General features: G+C 57.3%; 1 protein-coding gene across 5 annotated transcripts in view; it reads left to right on the top strand.

Annotated features, from left to right (window-relative positions):
* Positions 1-26,722, top strand: part of LOC140403345 (oncoprotein-induced transcript 3 protein-like) — a 162,189-nt gene that overhangs the window by 95,518 nt on the left and 39,949 nt on the right. For all 5 annotated transcript variants that reach the window (XM_072491243.1, XM_072491242.1, XM_072491239.1 and 2 more), the window contains 2 exons: positions 9,674-9,750; positions 9,843-10,007. In XM_072491243.1, coding sequence (XP_072347344.1) covers positions 9,674-9,750; positions 9,843-10,007 — 242 coding nt within the window. The remainder of the gene's footprint in view (positions 1-9,673; positions 9,751-9,842; positions 10,008-26,722) is intronic.

The following is a 26,722-nucleotide window of genomic DNA, read 5'->3' as shown; positions in this document are numbered from 1 at the left end:
CATGCCCCTGCAAAGACAAGTGCTTTTAAAGGACAGACTTATTTCCCAGCAGCCACTTCCGCACTGCTCCCGCTGAAACGAAATCATCCAAGTCATTGATAAAAATCACAAATAGCAGAGGACCCAGCACTGATCCCTGTGGTACACCGCTGGTAACTGGGCTCCAGGATGGAAATTTACCACCCACCACCACCCTCTGTCTTCTCGGTGATCGCCAGTTACTGATCCAATCAACCAAATTTCCCTCTATGCCATGCCTCCTTGCTGCATGAGCCGACCATGGGGCACCTTATCAAACGCCGTACTAAAATCCATGTGTACGACATCAACTGCTCGACCTTCATCTACACACTTAGTTACCTCCTCAAAGAATACAATCAAACTTGTGAGGCAAGACTGACCCCTCACAAATCCGTGCTGACTATCCTGGATTAAGCTGAATCTTTCCAAATGATCATAAATCCTATCCCTCAAGACCCTTGCCAATAATTTACCTGTGACCGAAGTGAGACTAATCGGCCTATAATTCCCAGGGTTATACCTATTCCCTTTCTTGAACAAGGGACAACATTTGCCTCTCTCCATTCTTCTGGCAGTGAGGACATAAAGATCAAAGCCAAAGGCTCTGCAATTTAGCGTAGCCAATCCACCTAACCTGCACATCTTTGGGCTGTGGGAGGAAACCGGAGCACCCGGAGGAAACCCACGCAGACACGGGGAGAACGTGCAGACTCCACAGGCAGGAATTGTCCCTGGCGTTGTGAGGCAGCAGTGCTAACTGTGCCACCGTGCTGCCCTTAATCAAACTGGACTCAGCCTGAACAAATCTGTCCTGATGCCCTTTGATTAATTTATGTCTTCCTAGACGATGATTTATATCATTTCACACAATTATTTCCCATAATTTAACCACCACAGACGTTAGGCGGAGTGGTCTGTAATTAGTCACACTGGTCTCTCCATCCTGTTTTTATCAATGTTATTAGACCATAAGACCATAAGATATAGGAGCAGAATTAAGCCCATCAGGTCTGCTCCATCATTCAATCATGGCTGATATATTCTCATCCCCATTCTCCTGCCTTCTCCCCAGAACCCCTGACCCCCTTACTGATCAAAAACCTATCTATCTCTGTCTTAAAGACACTCAGTGATTTGGCCTCCACAGCCTTCTGCGGCAAAGAGTTCCACAGATTCACCACCCTCTGGCTGGAGAAATTCCTCCTCATCTCTGTTTTAAAGGATCGTCCCTTTAGTCTGAGATTGTGTCCTCTGGTTCTAGTGTTTCCTACAAGTCATTTCCTACAAGAATTGGCAAGTCATGTTGCAGCTGTGTATAGAACCTTAGTTAGGCCACACTTGGAGTATAGTGTTCAATTCTGGTCGCCACACTACCAGAAGGCTTTAGAGAGGGTGCAGAAGAGATTTACCAGGATGTTGCCTGGTATGGAGGGCATTAGCTATGAGGAGCGGTTGAATAAACTTGGTTTGTTCTCACTGGAACGAAGGAGGTTGAGGGGCGACCTGATAGAGGTCTACAAAATTATGAGGGGCATAGACAGAGTGGATAGTCAGAGGCTTTTCCCCGGGATAGAGTGGTCAATTACTAGGGGCCACAGTAATTTAAGGTGAGAGGGGCAAGGTTTAGAGTAGATGTACGAGGCAAGTTTTTTACGCAGAGGGTAGTGTGTGCCTGGAGGAGGTGCTGGAGCAGGTGGTGGAAGCAGGGACGATAGTAACATTTAAGGGGCATCTTGACAAATACATGAATAGGATGGGAATAGAGGGATACGGACCCAGGAATGTAGAAGATTTTAGCTTAGACGGGCAGCAGGGTCGGCACAGGCTTGGAGGGCCGAAGGGCCTGTTCCTGTGCTGTCCTTTTCTTTGTTCTTTGTTCTAAGTGGAAACATCCTCTCCACGTCCACTCTATCCGGGCCTCGCAGTATCCTGTAAGTTTCAATAAGATCCACCCTCGTCGTCCTAAACTCCAACAGACCCAGAGTCCTCAACCGTTCCTCATACGACAAGCTCTTCATTCCAGGGATCATTCTTGTGAACCTCCTCTAGACCCTTTCCAAGGCCAGCACATCCTTCCTTGGGTACGGGGCCCAGAACTGCTCCCAATACTCCAAATGGGGTCTGACCAGAGCCTTTTCCAGCCTCACAAGTACAACCCTGCTCTTGTATTGTAGCCCTCTGGCCATGAACGCTAACATTGCATTTGCCTTCCTAACTGCCGACTGAACCTGCACGTTAACCTTAAGAGAATCTTGAACAAGGACTCCCAAGTCCCTTTGTGCTTCCTCAGCATTTCCCCATTTAGAAAATAGTCTATGCCTCCATTCCTCCTTTCAAAACGCAGAACCTCACACTTTTCCACATTGTATTCCATCTGCCACTTCTTTGCCCACTCTCCTAGCCTGTCCAAATCCTTCTGCAGCCCCCCCGTCCCCCCCCCCGTCCCCCCTGCTTCCTCATTCTACAGATCTTTGTATCATCTACAAACGTAGCAACAGTACCTTCAGTTCCTTCCCCCAGATCATTTATGTATATTGTGAAAAGTTGTGGTCCCAGCACAGACCCCTGAGGCACATAACTAGATACCGGCTGCCATCCTGAAAAAGACCCCTTTATCCCCACTCTCTGCATTCTGCCAGTCAGCCAATCCTCTATCCATGCCAGTCTCTCGCCCTGAAAACCATGGCACCTTAACTTATTTAACAGACTCCTCTATGGCACCTATGGGCAGCACGGTAGCATTGTGGATAGCACAACTGCTTCACAGCTCCAGGGTCCCAGGTTCGATTCCGGCTTGAGTCACTGTCTGTGCGGAGTCTGCACATCCTCCCCGTGTGTGCGAGGGTTTCCTCCGGGTGCTCCGGTTTCCTCCCACAGTCCAAAGATGTGCAGGTTAGGTAGATTGGCCGTGATAAATTGCCCTTAGTGTCCAAAATTGCCCTTTGTGTTGGGTGGGGTTACTGGGTTACGGGGATAGGGTGGAGGTGTTGACCTTGGGTAGGGTGCTCTTTCCAAGAGCTGGTGCAGACTTGATGGGCTGAATGGCCTCCTTCTGCACTGTAAATTCTATGATTGTCAACGACCTTCTGGAAATCTAAATAGACCATGTCCACTGGTTCCCCTTTCTCTATCTTCCTTGTTATTCTCAAAGAACTCTAACAGATTTGTCAGACATGATCTCCCTTTGACGAAGCCGTGCTGACTCAGTCCTATTTTACCATGCACTTCCAAGTACTCCGCAATCTCATCTTTAATAATGGACTCTCAAATCTTACCTATGACCGAAGTCAGGGTAACCGGCCTATAATTTCCCATCTTCTGCCTCCCTCCCTTCTTAAACAGCGGTGTTACATTAGCCACTTTCCAGTCCTCTGGGACCCTCCCTGCCTCCAGTGATTCCTGAAAGATCGTCACTAATGCCTCCACAATATCCTCCGCTATCTCCTTTAGAACGCTGGGGTGTAGTCCATCCGGTCCAGGTGGTTTATCCACCTTCAGACCTTTCAGTTTCCCCAGAACCTTCTCCTTAGTGATGGCCACTACACTCACCCCTGCCCCCTGGTTCTCCTGGTGTTCGGTCATCCCACTGGTGTCTACCACTGTGGAGACTGATGCAAAACTATTCAGTTTGTCTGCCATTTCTTTGTTTTATTATGGGCCAGGGTTCAGAGAACCCCAAAGTGTATCATGGAGTTCACCTGACCCACAACTTTTACTAGATTGTGGTATGGGGAGCACACGGCTCACTTTACAGATGTGGGACAGCAGAAAATGGACCAGTTGTTTTTAAAACAAAACAATGTTTTCTACAACAAACAGTGAACATCTTAGCAACCAGTAAATCAAATACACCCCCCCCAAAGAATACAACACTAAATAACCTGTATGCTGTCCTTTTACCATCCAAAATACTTAGCAAACCTCCAAACAGGAGCACATCAGGGTTTACATTGAAGACTGAAAACATTTATACTTCTTCTGAATTCACCAAATGATCCATAGATAGTCTTTGGATGGCAGAGATCAACAGCAGTGCAGCTCACAGACACACCCAAGCTTTCTCCAACTGAAACCCAAAAAGCAGAAGTAGAGCTTAGCCCCACCCACACTCTGACATCACTCCAGTAACATGAGCAGCTCCATTTCTTAAAGGTATATTTCTTAAACACCCATTTCTTAAAGGGTACTCTCACATGACAGTTTCCTATTATTCTCCAGCCTCATTTTCCAGTTATATGTTCATTCTTGCCTCTCCCTTAACTTTTATATATTGAAAGAAACTCTTGCAATCTTCTTTTATATTACTAGCTAGCTTACACTCATATTTCATCTTCGCCCCCCCCTTACTGCTTTTTTAGTTGTCCTCTGCTCACTTTTAAAGGCTTCCCAATCCACTGGCTTTCCACGAATGCTCGCCAGTTTGTATGTTTTTTCTTTTGCTTTCATGCTGTCTTTGACTTCTCTAGTCCGCCATGGTTGCCTCGTCCTCCCCCTTAGCATGTTTCCTCCTCCTTGGGATTAATTTCTTTTGTGCCTCCTGTCATGTAAGTGTCCCTTTAAGAAAGTTGTGACCTCTTATCATGTGACTTGTAGCATGGCTTCAGTGATGTCATTTGTGGGTGGAGCTAGGCTGTGGCTGTCAGGTGAGAGGATTTTTCTTTAGGTTTTTAAGTTCTATTGCGTGTTCTGGAAACTTTACTGACCTCTCCTGAGCCCTTGCCGCCCTGAGCTTGTTTAAAGTCCTCATCATTAACCTGCATTTCTGCCTTCTCCTTTAACCTTGATTTTCTAATTCTCTATTCAACTGAAACCCCCTCCCCTCCACTATCAGTCTTCCAGATTTCGAGCTCCACACCTACAGCCGTGGTCGATGGGTGAAGGTGATTTGTTACACCTTCCCTTTGTAGTGATCTCTGTATATCAATATACATAATCAATATATGTAATGCTAGTGCAGGCAACTGAACACTAGATGTCTCACTGTCAGGACCTATATTAATAGTTTTCCCACTCTTTCTGAAGGAATGTGTATCAGGAATGCAGAGAGAACAGAGATAGGAAAGCTGGAGAGAGAAGAAGTTATTAGTTATCAAAGCATTGTATTGCATAATTTAATTAATTATCTCTACAATTGTTTCTTTGTTTGACTCATTGAGTATTGAGTAAAAAGGACTCACAATATTTATTTATATCACTCAATAAATTAGTTTATCTTTACAAGAAGACTACTGCTCATTTCAACAACTTGGCTGGTTCAAAAGAGTAATATATGTATTACGCAAAGTAATATAACACCCTTGGTTTCCTCAGCAGCCTGGGATACATTTGGATTGGATTGGATTTGTTTATTGTCACGTGTACCGAGGGACAGTGAAAAGTATTTTTCTGCGAGCAGCTCAACAGATCATTAAGTACATGGGAAGAAAAGGGAATTTAAAAAATACATAATAGGGCAACACAACATATCCAATGTAACTACACAAGCACTGGCATCGGATGAAGCATACAGGGTGTAGTGTTAATGAGGTCAGTCCATAAGAGGGTCATTTAGGAGTGGTGACAGTGGGGAAGAAGCTGTTTTTGAGTCTGTTCGTGCGTGTTCTCAGACTTCTGTATCTCCTGCCCGATGGAAGAAGTTGGAAGAGTGAGTAAGCCGGGTGGGAGGGATCTTTGATTATGCTGCCCGCTTTCCCCAGGCAACGGGAGGCGTAGATGGAGTCAATGGATGGGAGGCAGGTTCGTGTGATGGACTGGGCGGTGTTCACGACTCTCTGAAGTTTCTTGCGGTCCTGGGCCGAGCAGTTGCCATACCAGGCTGTGATGCAGCCCGATAGGATGCTTTCTATGGTGCATCTGTAAAAGCTGGTAAGAGTCAATGTGGACATGCCGAATTTCCTTAGTTTCCTGAGGAAGTATAGGCGCTGTTGTGCTTTCTTGGTGGTAGCGTCGACGTGGGTGGACCAGGACAGATTTTTGGAGATGTGCACCCCTAGGAATTTGAAACTACTAACCATCTCCACCTCGGCCCCGTTGATGCTGACGGGTGTGTACAGTACTTTGCTTCCTGAAGACAATTACCAGCTCTTTAGTTTTGCTGGCATTGAGGGAGAGATTGTTATCGCTACACCACTCCACTAGGTTCTCTATCTCCCTCCTGTATTCGGACTCATCGTTATTCGAGATCCGGCCCACTATGGTCGTATCGTCAGCAAACTTGTAGATGGAGTTGGAACCAAGTTTTGCCACACAGTCGTGTGTGTACAGGGAGTAGAGTAGGGGGCTAAGTACGCAGCCTTGCGGGGCGCCGGTGTTGAGGACTATTGTGGAGGAGGTGTTGTTGTTCATTCTTACTGATTGTGGTCTGTTGGTCAGAAAATCGAGGATCCAGTTGCAGAGTGGGGAGCCAAGTCCTAGGTTTTGGAGCTTTGATATGAGCTTGGCTGGGATTATGGTGTTGAAGGCGGAGCTGTAGTCAATAAATAGGAATCTGATGTAGGAGTTCTTGTTTTTGAGATGCACTAGGGATGAGTGTAGGGCCAGGGAAATGGTGTCTGATGTGGACCGGTTGCAGCGGTATGCGAATTGCAGTGGATCAAGGTGTTCTGGGAGTATGTAGGTGATGTGCTTCATGATCAACCTCTCGAAGCACTTCATTACGACTGAAGTCAGGGCCACTGGTCGGTAGTCATTGAGGCACGTTGCCTGGTTCTTCTTTGGTACCGGTATGATGGTGGTCTTCTTGAAGCAGATGGGGACCTCGGAGAGGAGTAGGGACAGGTTAAAGATGTCCGTGAATACCTCTGCCAGCTGGTCCGCGCAGGCTCTGAGTGCACGACCAGGGATCCCGTCTGGGCCCGTCGCCTTCCGAGGGTTCACTTTCAGAAAGGCCAATCTGACTTCGGAAGCTGTGATGGTGGGTATGGGTGAATTATGGGCTGCTGGGGCACTCACCAGCGGATTGTTGGTTACCTGCTCGAACCGAGCACAGAATGCATTGAGTTCATCGGGGAGGGGTGCGCTGCTGCCAGAGATACTGTTCGGCTTCGCTTTGTAGCCCGTTATGTTGTTTAGTCCTTGCCACAACCGCCGAGAGTCTGTCTGTGACTCTAGCTTGGTTTGATATTCTCTCTTGGCATCTCGGATGGCTTTGCAGAGGTCGTGCCTGGATTTCTTGTATAGGTCAGGGTCGTCTGCCTTGAACGCCTCAGATCTGTCCTTCAGTAGGGAGTCAATCTCGCGATTGAGCTATGGTTTCCGGTTGGGGAACGCACGTACTGCTTTCTTTGGCACGCAGTCGTCCACAGGTTTGCTGATGAAGTCTGTGACGGTGGTGGCATACTCATTTAAGTTGGTCGCTGAGTTCTTAAATATGGACCAGTCCACTGTCTCTAAGCAGTCACGTAAGAGCTCTTCTGTCTCCTCGGACCAGCACTGCACAACCTTCTTAGCTAGATTCTCCCGCTTGAGTTTCTGCTTGTATGCCGGGAGAAGGAGCACCGTCTTATGGTCTGATTTCCCAAAGTGCGGTCGGGGGATGGAACGGTAGGCGCCCTTGATTTTTGAGTAGCAGTGGTCAAGAGTGTTGTCGCCTCTGGTGGGACAGGAGATGTACTGGTGGAATTTTGGCAGTACACTCTTGAGGTTGGCCTTGTTGAAGTCTCCGGCCACGATGAACAAGGCCTCCGGGTGTTCTGATTCGTAGTTGTTTATTACTGAGGATAGTTCGTCCAGCGCCTTCCTCACTACTGCCTGGGGTGGGATGTAGACCGCTGTGATAATGGCTGAAGTGAACTCACGTGGAAGATAATATGGGCGGCACTTCACGGTCAGGTATTCCAGGTCTGGGAGCAGTGGGTCGCCAGGGTCGACACATCCAAGCACCAGGAGGAGTTGATGAGGAGGCAAACCCCTCCACCCTTCACTTTGCCTGATGATGCCGTGCGGTCCGCCCGGTGAATTGAGAAGCCGTCAGGTTGTATGGCACAGTCCGGTGAGGCAGGGGTGAGCCATGTCTCTGTGAAACAGAGCACACAGCGGTCTCTTACTTCCCTCTGGGAGGTACGTCTGGCGTAAAGTTCATCCAGCTTGTTTTCGATCGCTTGGACGTTTGCCAGGAGTATGCTGGGGAGAGGGGTCTTGAAACCGCGTTGCTTCAGTCTAACCTGCAGACCGCCGCGTTTCCCTCGCTTCCTCGGTCGGCGGCTGCTGCTGGATGATCCTGGGATCCGATGGGAGAAGTCTGACCTTGTGGAAGGTAGGTGGTCGCGTCTGGCGGGGTCCAGGGCGCTGGCGGGTCCAGGGCGTTCGTTACGTATCTGGGGTCGCGTCTGGCAGGGTCCCGGGCGCTGGTTGAGGTAGAGGGGTTGCTAGGGGGACATGTTTGCGGTCTCGATGGGTCCCGGCGTTCTGTGGGCGCGGGAATACCTTGCAGCGCGTTCAGGTCCTCGCACGGGGTCTCTGCCGTTTCGGGGGTCCTGGGTCGTGGGCAGGGGCTTCCTGAGGCAGGTTGGGCTGGGTCCCGTGGTCTGTTCCCTCCCTGAGCGCTCCTGGGGTCGGGTCTTGAAGTAGGCCCGGTCGGGCCTCCACGTGGATTTTTCTTTCTTCCATCACCAGGTAGGTCGGGTCACTGGGCGGACCTCTCCGGGTCGGGTCGCTGGGCAGGTCTCTCGGGGTCGGGTGGCTGGGCGGGTCTCTCGGGGTCGCTGGGCGGGTCTCTCGGGGTCGCTGGGCAGGTCTCTCGGGGTCGCTGGGCGGGTCTCTCGGGGTCGGGTCACTGGGCGGGCCTCTCGGGGTCGCTGGGCAGGTCTCTCGGGGTCGCTGGACGGGGCCTCTCGGGGTCGGGCCTCTCGGGGTCGGGTCTCTCGGGGTCGGGTCGCTGGGCGGGCTTCTCGGGGTCGCTGGGCGGGCCTCTCGGGGTCGCGTTGCGCCGGGTCTTGCCGTCGGGGGTCGGGTCGGGAGCTCCTGGGACTGGGCCGGGCGATCCGGGGGCTGGCGTCGGGAGTGAGGTCGGGTTTGGAGCTCCGAGGTCCGGGTCGCTCCAAATCGAGGTCGGGGCTTCACTTCCGGTTCGGGCCCGATCTTCTCGCAGGTCGCGGAGGTCAGGTCGGGTCGGGTCAAAAGGTCTCCAAGGACCTCGGAGGATGTTCAAGCTGCAAGAGAGGCTACAAGAGAGAGGCTCGGAATCATGTTCGGGTCAGAATTAAATTTTAAAAGATGAGAAGGAGTATAAGTTAAGTAAAAAGTGGATCTGTTTGTGAGAGCTCGCAGAGAGTCGCCTCGCTCCGGCGTCAGCGCGGGAACATTTTGTCTCTTTCAGGGAATAGGGCCACTTTCCAGAATGCTGAACACGGTAATATTCCCTCCCCTGCTGAGTTTATCCCACTGCACATTTCACACACGTCCTCCTGAATACAACGTGAAATGGAAACACAACATGCTGCAAATACTCAGCAGCTCAGTCAGCTTCTGTGGAGAGAATCAGAGTTACTGTTTGGAGTTGTGATAACTCCTCTGTCCTGACGAAGGGTCATCACAAACAGAAAGGTTAATTCTGTTTCTCTCCACACAGGCTGCCTGACCAGCTGAGTAATTCCTGCTTCATTTTATTGTGATTTCCCCAGTCCAGCGACTGACTCTGTGATTGTTCTTTCAGTCCTGGTGGATCGACCATTCCTGAGGCTGTTGTTCCAGTCAATCACTGCTCCACACAGGCCCCGGGCTCGTTAAACGGTAATTTCAGACTCTATTATCTCAGATTTCCATTGACTGTCCAACATATTTACACTGGATACACTTTTCACTCTTTCTGTCCCTCGTTTCAGGTAGTCATCCCACTCCGGGTGATGGGGAGGTGAATAGGACAGTTTGTTTTCACTGGAATGGAAATCCCTGCGCCTGGAATGTGGAAATAAAGATCAAACACTGCAGCGATTACTTTGTTTATTACTTGAAGAAGTCTCCTATCTGTCGCCTCGCTTACTGCACAGGTACATTGGGGTTTTTAAATGGAGTAAACGGGTAATTCTGGGATGTCCCAGGTCAGCAGCAGCAATGACAAAGTTACATCAGAGCCTCGCTGCTGGAAGGGACTGAAACCCAAAGTGTAATTTCCAGCGTCGGGAACTGAATCAGACACTCTGATAGCTCCTTTGTAACCCTTTCCCAACTCACTCACCTTGCTGCAGTCGGAGGGGAAACGTTCAAATCAATTCGGAAGGATGTGAGAACTGGACACTTGGATAATGATGATCTGATTGGACACAGTCGACATGGGTTAATGTGGGGAAAGATGTTGGACGAACATGTTGGGGGTTTTGAGGATGTTACAGACAGAATAGATAAAGGGGAATGTCGAGTTCCCGGGCGGGATTCTCCGTGAATCGGCGCGATGACCCGAACAACTCGCCAAAAACAGCGCAAATCACTCCGGCCCGCAATGGGCTAGCAGCGGCGTGATGCCATTCGCGACGGCACTAACCTGCACTCACCCACCCAGCACCCACCCAGCACACACCCACCCAGCACCCACCCACCCAGCACCCACCCACCCAGCACCCACCCAGCACACACCCACCCAGCACCCACCCAGCCAGCACACACCCACCCAGCACCCACCCAGCACCCACCCACCCACCCAGCACCCACCCAGCACACACCCACCCAGCACCCACACACCCAGCCAGCACCCACCCAGCACCCACCCACCCAGCACCCACCCAGCACCCACCCACCCACCCAGCACCCACCCAGCACACACCCACCCAGGACACACCCACCCAGCACCCACCCACCCAGCACCCACCCACCCAGGACACACCCACCCAGCACCCACCCACCCAGCACACACCCACCCAGCACACACCCACCCAGCACCCACCCACCCAGCACCCACCCACCCAGGACACACCCACCCAGCACCCAACCACCCAGCACCCACCCACCCAGCACCCACCCACCCAGCACCCACCAACCCAGCACCCACCCACCCAGGACACACACACCCAGCACAAACCCACCCAGCACCCACCCACCCAGTACCCACCCACCCAGCACACACACACCCAGGACACACACACCCAGCACCCACCCACCCAGCACCAACCCACCCAGTACCCACCCACCCAGCACACACACACCCAGGACACACACACCCAGCACCGACCCACCCAGCACCCACACACCCAGGACACCCACACCCAGGACATACACACCCAGCACCCACCCACCCAGGACACACCTACTCAGCACCCACACACCCAGTACACACACACCCAGGACACACCTTCTCAGCACCCACACACCCAGTACACACACACCCAGCACTCACCCACCCAGGACACACACACCCAGGACACACACACCCAGCACACACACACCCAGCACACACACCCAGCACCCACACACCCACAACACACCTACCCAGGACACACCTACCCAGCACCCACCCACCCAGCACACACCTACCCAGGACACATCTACCCAGGACACACACACCCAGCACACACCTACCCAGCACACACCCACCAGCACCCACACACCCAGCACACACCTACCCAGCACACACCCACCCAGCACACACCCACCCAGCACACTCCTACCCAGCACACACCTACCCAGCACACATCCACCCAGGACACACATACCCAGGACGAGCACACCCAGGACACACCCACCCAGGACACACCCACCCAGCACACACACACCCACCCAGGACGGACATATCCAGCACACACCTACCCAGGACACACCCACCCAGGACGGACACACCCAGCACACACCTACCCAGGACACACCCACCCAGGACACACACACCCAGCACACACGCACCCAGCACACACACACCCAGCACACACCTACCCAGGACACACACAGCACACACACACCCATCACACACACACCCAGCACACACCCACGCAGCACACACACACCCAGGGCACACCCACCCAGCACCCACCCACCCAGGACACACACACCCAGCAAACAAACACCCAGCACACACCCACCCAGCACACACCCACCCAGCACACACCTACCCAGCACCCACACACCCAGGACACACACGCCCAGCACCCACCCACCAAGGACACACCTACCCAGGACACCCACACCCAGCACCCACACACCCAGGACACCCACACCCAGGACATACACACCCAGCACCCACCCACCCAGGACACACCTACTCAGCACCCACACACCCAGTACACACACACCCAGCATCCACCCACCCATGACACACACACCCAGGACACACCTTCTCAGCACCCACACACCCAGTACACACACACCCAGCACTCACCCACCCAGGACACACACACCCAGGACACACACACCCAGCACACACACACCCAGCACACACACCCAGCACCCACACACCCACAACACACCTACCCAGGACACACCTACCCAGCACCCACCCACCCAGCACACACCTACCCAGGACACATCTACCCAGGACACACACACCCAGCACACACCTACCCAGCACCCACACACCCAGCACACACACACCCAGCACACACCTACCCAGCACACACCCACCAGCACCCACACACCCAGCACACACCTACCCAGCACACACCCACCCAGCACACACCCACCCAGCACACTCCTACCCAGCACACACCTACCCAGCACACACACACCCAGCACACACCTTCCCAGCACACACACACCCAGCACACACACACCCAGGACGGACACACCCAGCACACTCCTACCCAGCACACACCTACCCAGGACACACCCACCCAGGACGGACACACCCAGCGCACACCTACCCAGGACATACACACCCAGGACACACACACCCAGCACACACGCACCCAGCACACACACACCCAGCACACACCTACCCAGGACACACACAGCACACACACACCCATCACACACACACCCAGCACACACCCAACCAGCACACACACACCCAGGGCACACCCACCCAGCACCCACCCACCCAGGACACACACACCCAGCAAACAAACACCCAGCACACACACACCCAGCACACACCCACCCAGGACACACACACCCAGCACACACACACCCAGCACACACCCACCCAGCACACACCTACCCAGCACCCACACACCCAGGACACACACGCCCAGCACCCACCCACCAAGGACACACCTACCCAGGACACCCACACCCAGCACCCACACACCCAGGACACCCACACCCAGGACATACACACCCAGCACCCACCCACCCAGGACACACCTACTCAGCACCCACACACCCAGTACACACACACCCAGCACCCACCCACCCAGGACACACACACCCAGGACACACCTTCTCAGCACCCACACACCCAGTACACACACACCCAGCACTCACCCACCCAGGACACACACACCCAGGACACACACACCCAGCACACACACACCCAGCACACACACCCAGCACCCACACACCCACAACACACCTACCCAGGACACACCTACCCAGCACCCACCCACCCAGCACACACCTACCCAGGACACATCTACCCAGGACACACACACCCAGCACACGCCTACCCAGCACCCACACACCCAGCACACACACACCCAGCACACACCTACCCAGCACACACCCACCAGCACCCACACACCCAGCACATACCTACCCAGCACACACCCACCCAGCACACACCCACCCAGCACACTCCTACCCAGCACACACCTACCCAGCACACATCCACCCAGGACACACATACCCAGGACGAGCACACCCAGGACACACCCACCCAGGACACACCCACCCAGCACACACACACCCACCCAGGACGGACATATCCAGCACACACCTACCCAGGACACACCCACCCAGGACGGACACACACCTACCCAGCACACACCCACCAGCACCCACACACCCAGCACATACCTACCCAGCACACACCCACCCAGCACACACCCACCCAGGACGGACACACCCAGCACACTCCTACCCAGCACACACCTACCCAGGACACACCCACCCAGGATGGACACACCCAGCACACACCTACCCAGGACACACCCACCCAGGACACACCCACCCAGGACACACACACCCAGCACACGCCCCCCAGCACACACCCACCCAGCACACACACAGCACACACACACCCAGCACACACACACCCAGCACACACACAGCACACACACACCCATCACACACACACCCATCACACACACACCCAGCACACACACACCCAGCACACACCCACCCAGCACACACACAGCACACACACACCCAGCACACACCCACCCAGCACACACCTACCCAGCACACACCCACCCTGCACACACACACCCAGCACAAACCCACCCAGCAAACACACACCCAGCACACACCCACCCAGCACACACACACTCAGCACACACCTTCCCAGCACACACACACCCAGCACACACACACCCAGGACGGACACACCCAGCACACACATACCCAGGACGGGCACACCCAGGACACACCCACCCAGGACACACCCACCCAGGACGGACACACCCAGCACCCACCCACCCAGCACACACCTTCCCAGCACACACACACCCAGCACACACCCACACAGCACACACACACCTACCCAGGACACACCTACCCAGGACGGACACACCCAGGACGGACACACCCAGGACACACCCACCCAGCACACGCCCCCCCCAGCACACACCCACCCAGCACACACACAGCACACACACCCATCACACACACACCCAGCACACACCTACCCAGCACACACCTACCCAGGACACACCTACCCAGGACACACCCACCCAGGACACACCCACCCAGGACACACCCACCCAGCACAAACCCACCCAGCACACACACACCCAGCACACACACACCCAGGACGGACACACCCAGCACACTCCTACCCAGCACACACCTACCCAGGACACACCCACCCAGGACGGACACACCCAACACACACCTACCCAGGACACACCCACCCAGGACACACACACCCAGCACACGCCCCCCCAGCACACACACACCCAGCACACACCCAGCACACACACACCCATCACACACACACCCAGCACACACACACCCAGCACACACACAGCACACACACACCCAGCACACACCCACCCAGCACACACCTACCCAGGACCCACACATCCAGCACAAACCCACCCAGCACACACACACACCCAGCACACACCTACCCAGGACACACCTACCCAGGACGGACACAACCAGCACACACCTTCCCAGGACGGACACACCCAGCACACACCTACCCAGGACACACCCACCCAGGACAGACACACCCAGCACACACTTACCCAGCACACACACACCCAGGACGGACACACCCAGCACACACCTTCCCAGGATGGACACACCCAGCACACTCCTACCCAGGACACACCCACCCAGGACGGACACACCCAGCACACACCCACCCAGCATGCACACACCCAGGTCACACCTACCCAGCACACACACACACACACAGCTCACACCTACACAGCACACACCTACCCAGCTCACACACACCCATCACACACACACCCAGCTCACACCTACACAGCACACACCCACCCAGCTCACACACACCCAGCACACACCTACCCAGCACACACCCACCCAGCACACACCCACCCAGCACACACCCACCCAGCACACACCCACCCAGCACACACCTACCCAGCACACACCAACCCAGCACACACACACCCAGCACACACCCACCCAGCACACACACACCCAGCACCCACCCACCCAGTACCCACACAACTACCCAGCACACACCCACACAGCACACACCTACCCAGCACACACCTACCCAGCACACACCTACCCAGGACACACCCACCCAGCACAAACCCACCCAGCACAAACCCACCCAGCGCACACCTACCCAGCACACACCTACCCAGCACACACCCACCCAGCACACACACACCCAGCGCACACCTACCCAGCACACACCTACCCAGCACACACCCACCCAGGACACACCCACCCAGCACATACCCACCCAGCACACACCCACCCAGCACACACTCACCCAGGACACACCCACCCAGCACACACACACCCAGCGCACACCTACCCAGCACACACCCACCCAGGACACACCCACCCAGCACACACCCACCCAGCACACACACACCCAGCGCACACCTACCCAGCACACACCCACCCAGGACACACCCACCCAGCACACACCCACCCAGCACACACACACCCAGCGCACACCCACTCAGCACACACCTACCCAGCACACACCCACCCAGCACACACCCACCCAGCACACACCCACCCAGCACACACCCACCCAGGACACACCCACCCAGCACACACCTACCCAGGACCCACACACCCAGCACAAACCCACACAGCACACACACACACCCAGCACACACACACCCAGCACACACCCAGCACACACACACCCAGCACACACCTACCCAGGACACACACACCCAGCACACACCCACCCAGCACACACCCACCCAGGACACACACACCCAGCACACACCCACCCAGCACACACACACCCAGCACACACACACCCAGCACGCACACACCCAGCACACACCCACCCAGCACACACACACCCAGCACACACCTACCCAGGAAACACCCACCCAGCACACACACACCCAGCACACACCCACCCAGCACACACCTACCTAGCACACACACACCCAGCACACACACACCCAGCACTCACCTACCCAGCACACACACACCCAGCTCACACCCACCCAGCACTAACCCACCCAGCACACACACACCCAGCACACACCCACCCAGCCAGCACACACCCAGCACACACCCAGCACACACCCACCCAGCACACACCTACCCAGGACACACACACCCAGCACACACACACCCAGCACACACCCAGCACACACACACCCAGCACACACCTACCCAGGACGCACACACCCAGCACACACCCACCCAGCACACACCCACCCAGGACACACACACCCAGCACACACCCACCCAGCACACACCCACCCAGCACACACACACCCAGCACACACACACCCAGCTCACACCTACCCAGCACTCACCTACCCAGCACACACACACCCAGCTCACACCCACCCAGCACTAACCCACCCAGCACACACACACCCAGCACACACACACCCAGCACACACCTACCCAGCACAAACCCACCCAGGACACACATACCCAGCACACACACACACAGCTCACACCTACACAGCACACACACACCCAGCACACACCCACCCAGGACACACACACCCAGCACACACCCACCCAGGACACACACACCCAGCACACACCCACCCAGCGAGCACACACACACCCAGCACCCACCCACCCAGCACACACACACCCAGCTCACACCCACCCAGCACGAACCCACCCAGCACACACACACCCAGCACACACACACCCAGCACACACACACCCAGCACACACCCACCCAGCACACACACACCCATCACACACCCACCAAGGGCAGACACACCCAGCACATACACACCCAGCACACACCTACCCAGCACACACCTACCCAGCACACACACACCCAGGACGGACACACCCAGCACACACCCACCCAGGACACACCCACCTTGGACGGACACACCCACAACACACCCACCCATCACACACACACCCAGCACACACACACCCAGCACACACACACCCAGCACACACCTACCCAGCACAAACCCACCTAGCACACACACACCCAGGACACACCCACCTAGGACTGACACACCCAGCACACACACACCCAGCACACACCTACCCAGCACACACACACCCAGCACACACACACACACAGCACACACCCACCTAGCACACACACACCCAGCACACACCTACCCAGGACACACCCACCCAGGACGGACACACCCAGCACACACCTTCCCAGCACACACACAGCCAGCACACACACACCCAGGACGGACACATCCAGCACACACCTACCCAGGACACACCCACACAGGACGGACACACCCAGCACTCACCTACCCAGGACACACCCACCCAGGACACACACACCCAGCACACACGCACCCAGCACACACACACCCAGCACACACCTACCCAGGACACACACAGCACACACACACCCATCACACACACACCCAGCACACACCCACGCAGCACACACACACCCAGGGCACACCCACCCAGCACCCACCCACCCAGGACACACACACCCAGCAAACAAACACCCAGCACACACCCACCCAGCACACACCCACCCAGCACACACCTACCCAGCACCCACACACCCAGGACACACACGCCCAGCACCCACCCACCAAGGACACACCTACCCAGGACACCCACACCCAGCACCCACACACCCAGGACACCCACACCCAGGACATACACACCCAGCACCCACCCACCCAGGACACACCTACTCAGCACCCACACACCCAGTACACACACACCCAGCATCCACCCACCCATGACACACACACCCAGGACACACCTTCTCAGCACCCACACACCCAGTACACACACACCCAGCACTCACCCACCCAGGACACACACACCCAGGACACACACACCCAGCACACACACACCCAGCACACACACCCAGCACCCACACACCCACAACACACCTACCCAGGACACACCTACCCAGCACCCACCCACCCAGCACACACCTACCCAGGACACATCTACCCAGGACACACACACCCAGCACACACCTACCCAGCACCCACACACCCAGCACACACACACCCAGCACACACCTACCCAGCACACACCCACCAGCACCCACACACCCAGCACACACCTACCCAGCACACACCCACCCAGCACACACCCACCCAGCACACTCCTACCCAGCACACACCTACCCAGCACACACACACCCAGCACACACCTTCCCAGCACACACACACCCAGCACACACACACCCAGGACGGACACACCCAGCACACTCCTACCCAGCACACACCTACCCAGGACACACCCACCCAGGACGGACACACCCAGCGCACACCTACCCAGGACATACACACCCAGGACACACACACCCAGCACACACGCACCCAGCACACACACACCCAGCACACACCTACCCAGGACACACACAGCACACACACACCCATCACACACACACCCAGCACACACCCAACCAGCACACACACACCCAGGGCACACCCACCCAGCACCCACCCACCCAGGACACACACACCCAGCAAACAAACACCCAGCACACACACACCCAGCACACACCCACCCAGGACACACACACCCAGCACACACACACCCAGCACACACCCACCCAGCACACACCTACCCAGCACCCACACACCCAGGACACACACGCCCAGCACCCACCCACCAAGGACACACCTACCCAGGACACCCACACCCAGCACCCACACACCCAGGACACCCACACCCAGGACATACACACCCAGCACCCACCCACCCAGGACACACCTACTCAGCACCCACACACCCAGTACACACACACCCAGCACCCACCCACCCAGGACACACACACCCAGGACACACCTTCTCAGCACCCACACACCCAGTACACACACACCCAGCACTCACCCACCCAGGACACACACACCCAGGACACACACACCCAGCACACACACACCCAGCACACACACCCAGCACCCACACACCCACAACACACCTACCCAGGACACACCTACCCAGCACCCACCCACCCAGCACACACCTACCCAGGACACATCTACCCAGGACACACACACCCAGCACACGCCTACCCAGCACCCACACACCCAGCACACACACACCCAGCACACACCTACCCAGCACACACCCACCAGCACCCACACACCCAGCACATACCTACCCAGCACACACCCACCCAGCACACACCCACCCAGCACACTCCTACCCAGCACACACCTACCCAGCACACATCCACCCAGGACACACATACCCAGGACGAGCACACCCAGGACACACCCACCCAGGACACACCCACCCAGCACACACACACCCACCCAGGACGGACATATCCAGCACACACCTACCCAGGACACACCCACCCAGGACGGACACACACCTACCCAGCACACACCCACCAGCACCCACACACCCAGCACATACCTACCCAGCACACACCCACCCAGCACACACCCACCCAGGACGGACACACCCAGCACACTCCTACCCAGCACACACCTACCCAGGACACACCCACCCAGGATGGACACACCCAGCACACACCTACCCAGGACACACCCACCCAGGACACACCCACCCAGGACACACACACCCAGCACACGCCCCCCAGCACACACCCACCCAGCACACACACAGCACACACACACCCAGCACACACACACCCAGCACACACACAGCACACACACACCCATCACACACACACCCATCACACACACACCCAGCACACACACACCCAGCACACACACACCCAGCACACACCCACCCAGCACACACACAGCACACACACACCCAGCACACACCCACCCAGCACACACCTACCCAGCACACACCCACCCTGCACACACACACCCAGCACAAACCCACCCAGCAAACACACACCCAGCACACACCCACCCAGCACACACACACTCAGCACACACCTTCCCAGCACACACACACCCAGCACACACACACCCAGGACGGACACACCCAGCACACACATACCCAGGACGGGCACACCCAGGACACACCCACCCAGGACACACCCACCCAGGACGGACACACCCAGCACCCACCCACCCAGCACACACCTTCCCAGCACACACACACCCAGCACACACCCACACAGCACACACACACCTACCCAGGACACACCTACCCAGGACGGACACACCCAGGACGGACACACCCAGGACACACCCACCCAGCACACGCCCCCCCCAGCACACACCCACCCAGCACACACACAGCACGCACACCCATCACACACACACCCAGCACACACCTACCCAGCACACACCTACCCAGGACACACCTACCCAGGACACACCCACCCAGGACACACCCACCCAGGACACACCCACCCAGCACAAACCCACCCAGCACACACACACCCAGCACACACACACCCAGGACGGACACACCCAGCACACTCCTACCCAGCACACACCTACCCAGGACACACCCACCCAGGACGGACACACCCAACACACACCTACCCAGGACACACCCACCCAGGACACACACACCCAGCACACGCCCCCCCAGCACACACACACCCAGCACACACCCAGCACACACACACCCATCACACACACACCCAGCACACACACACCCAGCACACACACAGCACACACACACCCAGCACACACCCACCCAGCACACACCTACCCAGGACCCACACATCCAGCACAAACCCACCCAGCACACACACACACCCAGCACACACCTACCCAGGACACACCTACCCAGGACGGACACAACCAGCACACACCTTCCCAGGACGGACACACCCAGCACACACCTACCCAGGACACACCCACCCAGGACAGACACACCCAGCACACACTTACCCAGCACACACACACCCAGGACGGACACACCCAGCACACACCTTCCCAGGATGGACACACCCAGCACACTCCTACCCAGGACACACCCACCCAGGACGGACACACCCAGCACACACCCACCCAGCATGCACACACCCAGGTCACACCTACCCAGCACACACACACACACACAGCTCACACCTACACAGCACACACCTACCCAGCTCACACACACCCATCACACACACACCCAGCTCACACCTACACAGCACACACCCACCCAGCTCACACACACCCAGCACACACCTACCCAGCACACACCCACCCAGCACACACCCACCCAGCACACACCCACCCAGCACACACCCACCCAGCACACACCTACCCAGCACACACCAACCCAGCACACACACACCCAGCACACACCCACCCAGCACACACACACCCAGCACCCACCCACCCAGTACCCACACAACTACCCAGCACACACCCACACAGCACACACCTACCCAGCACACACCTACCCAGCACACACCTACCCAGGACACACCCACCCAGCACAAACCCACCCAGCACAAACCCACCCAGCGCACACCTACCCAGCACACACCTACCCAGCACACACCCACCCAGCACACACACACCCAGCGCACACCTACCCAGCACACACCTACCCAGCACACACCCACCCAGGACACACCCACCCAGCACATACCCACCCAGCACACACCCACCCAGCACACACTCACCCAGGACACACCCACCCAGCACACACACACCCAGCGCACACCTACCCAGCACACACCCACCCAGGACACACCCACCCAGCACACACCCACCCAGCACACACACACCCAGCGCACACCTACCCAGCACACACCCACCCAGGACACACCCACCCAGCACACACCCACCCAGCACACACACACCCAGCGCACACCTACCCAGCACACACCTACCCAGCACACACCCACCCAGCACACACCCACCCAGCACACACCCACCCAGCACACACCCACCCAGGACACACCCACCCAGCACACACCTACCCAGGACCCACACACCCAGCACAAACCCACACAGCACACACACACACCCAGCACACACACACCCAGCACACACCCAGCACACACACACCCAGCACACACCTACCCAGGACACACACACCCAGCACACACCCACCCAGCACACACCCACCCAGGACACACACACCCAGCACACACCCACCCAGCACACACACACCCAGCACACACACACCCAGCACGCACACACCCAGCACACACCCACCCAGCACACACACACCCAGCACACACCTACCCAGGAAACACCCACCCAGCACACACACACCCAGCACACACCCACCCAGCACACACCTACCTAGCACACACACACCCAGCACACACACACCCAGCACTCACCTACCCAGCACACACACACCCAGCTCACACCCACCCAGCACTAACCCACCCAGCACACACACACCCAGCACACACCCACCCAGCCAGCACACACCCAGCACACACCCAGCACACACCCACCCAGCACACACCTACCCAGGACACACACACCCAGCACACACACACCCAGCACACACCCAGCACACACACACCCAGCACACACCTACCCAGGACGCACACACCCAGCACACACCCACCCAGCACACACCCACCCAGGACACACACACCCAGCACACACCCACCCAGCACACACCCACCCAGCACACACACACCCAGCACACACACACCCAGCTCACACCTACCCAGCACTCACCTACCCAGCACACACACACCCAGCTCACACCCACCCAGCACTAACCCACCCAGCACACACACACCCAGCACACACACACCCAGCACACACCTACCCAGCACAAACCCACCCAGGACACACATACCCAGCACACACACACACAGCTCACACCTACACAGCACACACACACCCAGCACACACCCACCCAGGACACACACACCCAGCACACACCCACCCAGGACACACACACCCAGCACACACCCACCCAGCGAGCACACACACACCCAGCACCCACCCACCCAGCACACACACACCCAGCTCACACCCACCCAGCACGAACCCACCCAGCACACACACACCCAGCACACACACACCCAGCACACACACACCCAGCACACACCCACCCAGCACACACACACCCATCACACACCCACCAAGGGCAGACACACCCAGCACATACACACCCAGCACACACCTACCCAGCACACACCTACCCAGCACACACACACCCAGGACGGACACACCCAGCACACACCCACCCAGGACACACCCACCTTGGACGGACACACCCACAACACACCCACCCATCACACACACACCCAGCACACACACACCCAGCACACACACACCCAGCACACACCTACCCAGCACAAACCCACCTAGCACACACACACCCAGGACACACCCACCTAGGACTGACACACCCAGCACACACACACCCAGCACACACCTACCCAGCACACACACACCCAGCACACACACACACACAGCACACACCCACCTAGCACACACACACCCAGCACACACCTACCCAGGACACACCCACCCAGGACGGACACACCCAGCACACACCTTCCCAGCACACACACAGCCAGCACACACACACCCAGGACGGACACATCCAGCACACACCTACCCAGGACACACCCACACAGGACGGACACACCCAGCACTCACCTACCCAGCACACACACACCCAGGTCACACCTACCCAGCACACACACACACACACAGCTCACACCTACACAGCACACACCTACCCAGCTCTCACACACCCATCACACACACACCCAGCTCACACTTACACAGCACACACCCACCCAGCACACACACACCCAACACACACCTACCCAGCACACACAGACACACATAGCTCACACCTACACAGCACACACCTACCCAGCTCACACACACACACAGCTCACACCTACACAGCACACACCCACCCAGCACACACACACCCAGCACACACCTACCCAGCACACACACACCCAGCACACACACACCCAGCACACACACACCCAGCACACACCTACCCAGCACACACCTACCCAGCACACACACCCATCACACACTCACCCAGCACATACGTACGCAGGACACACCTACCCAGCTCACACCTACACAGCACACACCCACCCAGCACACACTCACCCAGGACACACCCACCCAGCACACACACACCCAGCGCACACCTACCCAGCACACACCCACCCAGGACACACCCACCCAGCACACACCCACCCAGCACACACACACCCAGCGCACACCTACCCAGCACACACCCACCCAGGACACACCCACCCAGCACACACCCACCCAGCACACACACACCCAGCGCACACCCACTCAGCACACACCTACCCAGCACACACCCACCCAGCACACACCCACCCAGCACACACCCACCCAGCACACACCCACCCAGGACACACCCACCCAGCACACACCTACCCAGGACCCACACACCCAGCACAAACCCACACAGCACACACACACACCCAGCACACACACACCCAGCACACACCCAGCACACACCCACCCAGCACACACCTACCCAGGACACACACACCCAGCACACACCCACCCAGCACACACCCACCCAGGACACACACACCCAGCACACACCCACCCAGCACACACACACCCAGCACACACACACCCAGCACGCACACACCCAGCACACACCCACCCAGCACACACACACCCAGCACACACCTACCCAGGAAACACCCACCCAGCACACACACACCCAGCACACACCCACCCAGCACACACCTACCCAGCACACACACACCCAGCACACACACACCCAGCACTCACCTACCCAGCACACACACACCCAGCTCACACTCACCCAGCACTAACCCACCCAGCACACACACACCCAGCACACACCCACCCAGCCAGCACACACCCAGCACACACCCAGCACACACACACCCAGCACACACCTACCCAGGACACACACACCCAGCACACACACACCCAGCACACACCCAGCACACACCCACCCAGCACACACCTACCCAGGACGCACACACCCAGCACACACCCACCCAGCACACACCCACCCAGGACACACACACCCAGCACACACCCACCCAGCACACACCCACCCAGCACACACACACCCAGCACACACACACCCAGCTCACACCTACCCAGCACTCACCTACCCAGCACACACACACCCAGCTCACACCCACCCAGCACTAACCCACCCAGCACACACACACCCAGCACACACACACCCAGCACACACACACCCAGCACACACCCACCCAGCACACACACACCCATCACACACCCACCCAGGGCAGACACACCCAGCACATACACACCCAGCACACACCTACCCAGCACACACCTACCCAGCACACACACACCCAGGACGGACACACCCAGCACACACCCACCCAGGACACACCCACCTTGGACGGACACACACACAACACACCCACCCATCACACACACACCCAGCACACACACCCAGCACACACACACCCAGCACACACCTACCCAGCACAAACCCACCCAGGACACACATACCCAGCACACACACACACAGCTCACACCTACACAGCACACACACACCCAGCACACACCCACCCAGGACACACACACCCAGCACACACCCACCCAGGACACACACACCCAGCACACACCCACCCAGCGAGCACACACACACCCAGCACCCACCCACCCAGCACACACACACCCAGCTCACACCCACCCAGCACGAACCCACCCAGCACACACACACCCAGCACACACACACCCAGCACACACACACCCAGCACACACCCACCCAGCACACACACACCCATCACACACCCACCAAGGGCAGACACACCCAGCACATACACACCCAGCACACACCTACCCAGCACACACCTACCCAGCACACACACACCCAGGACGGACACACCCAGCACACACCCACCCAGGACACACCCACCTTGGACGGACACACCCACAACACACCCACCCATCACACACACACCCAGCACACACACACCCAGCACACACACACCCAGCACACACCTACCCAGCACAAACCCACCTAGCACACACACACCCAGGACACACCCACCTAGGACTGACACACCCAGCACACACACACCCAGCACACACCTACCCAGCACACACACACCCAGCACACACACACACACAGCACACACCCACCTAGCACACACACACCCAGCACACACCTACCCAGGACACACCCACCCAGG

This window comes from Scyliorhinus torazame, chromosome 27 (genome assembly GCF_047496885.1).
Source record: "Scyliorhinus torazame isolate Kashiwa2021f chromosome 27, sScyTor2.1, whole genome shotgun sequence".
Lineage (NCBI taxonomy): Eukaryota > Metazoa > Chordata > Chondrichthyes > Carcharhiniformes > Scyliorhinidae > Scyliorhinus > Scyliorhinus torazame.
The sequence above is the reverse complement of the archived record's forward strand: the minus strand, read 5'-3'. Positions and strand labels throughout refer to the sequence as shown.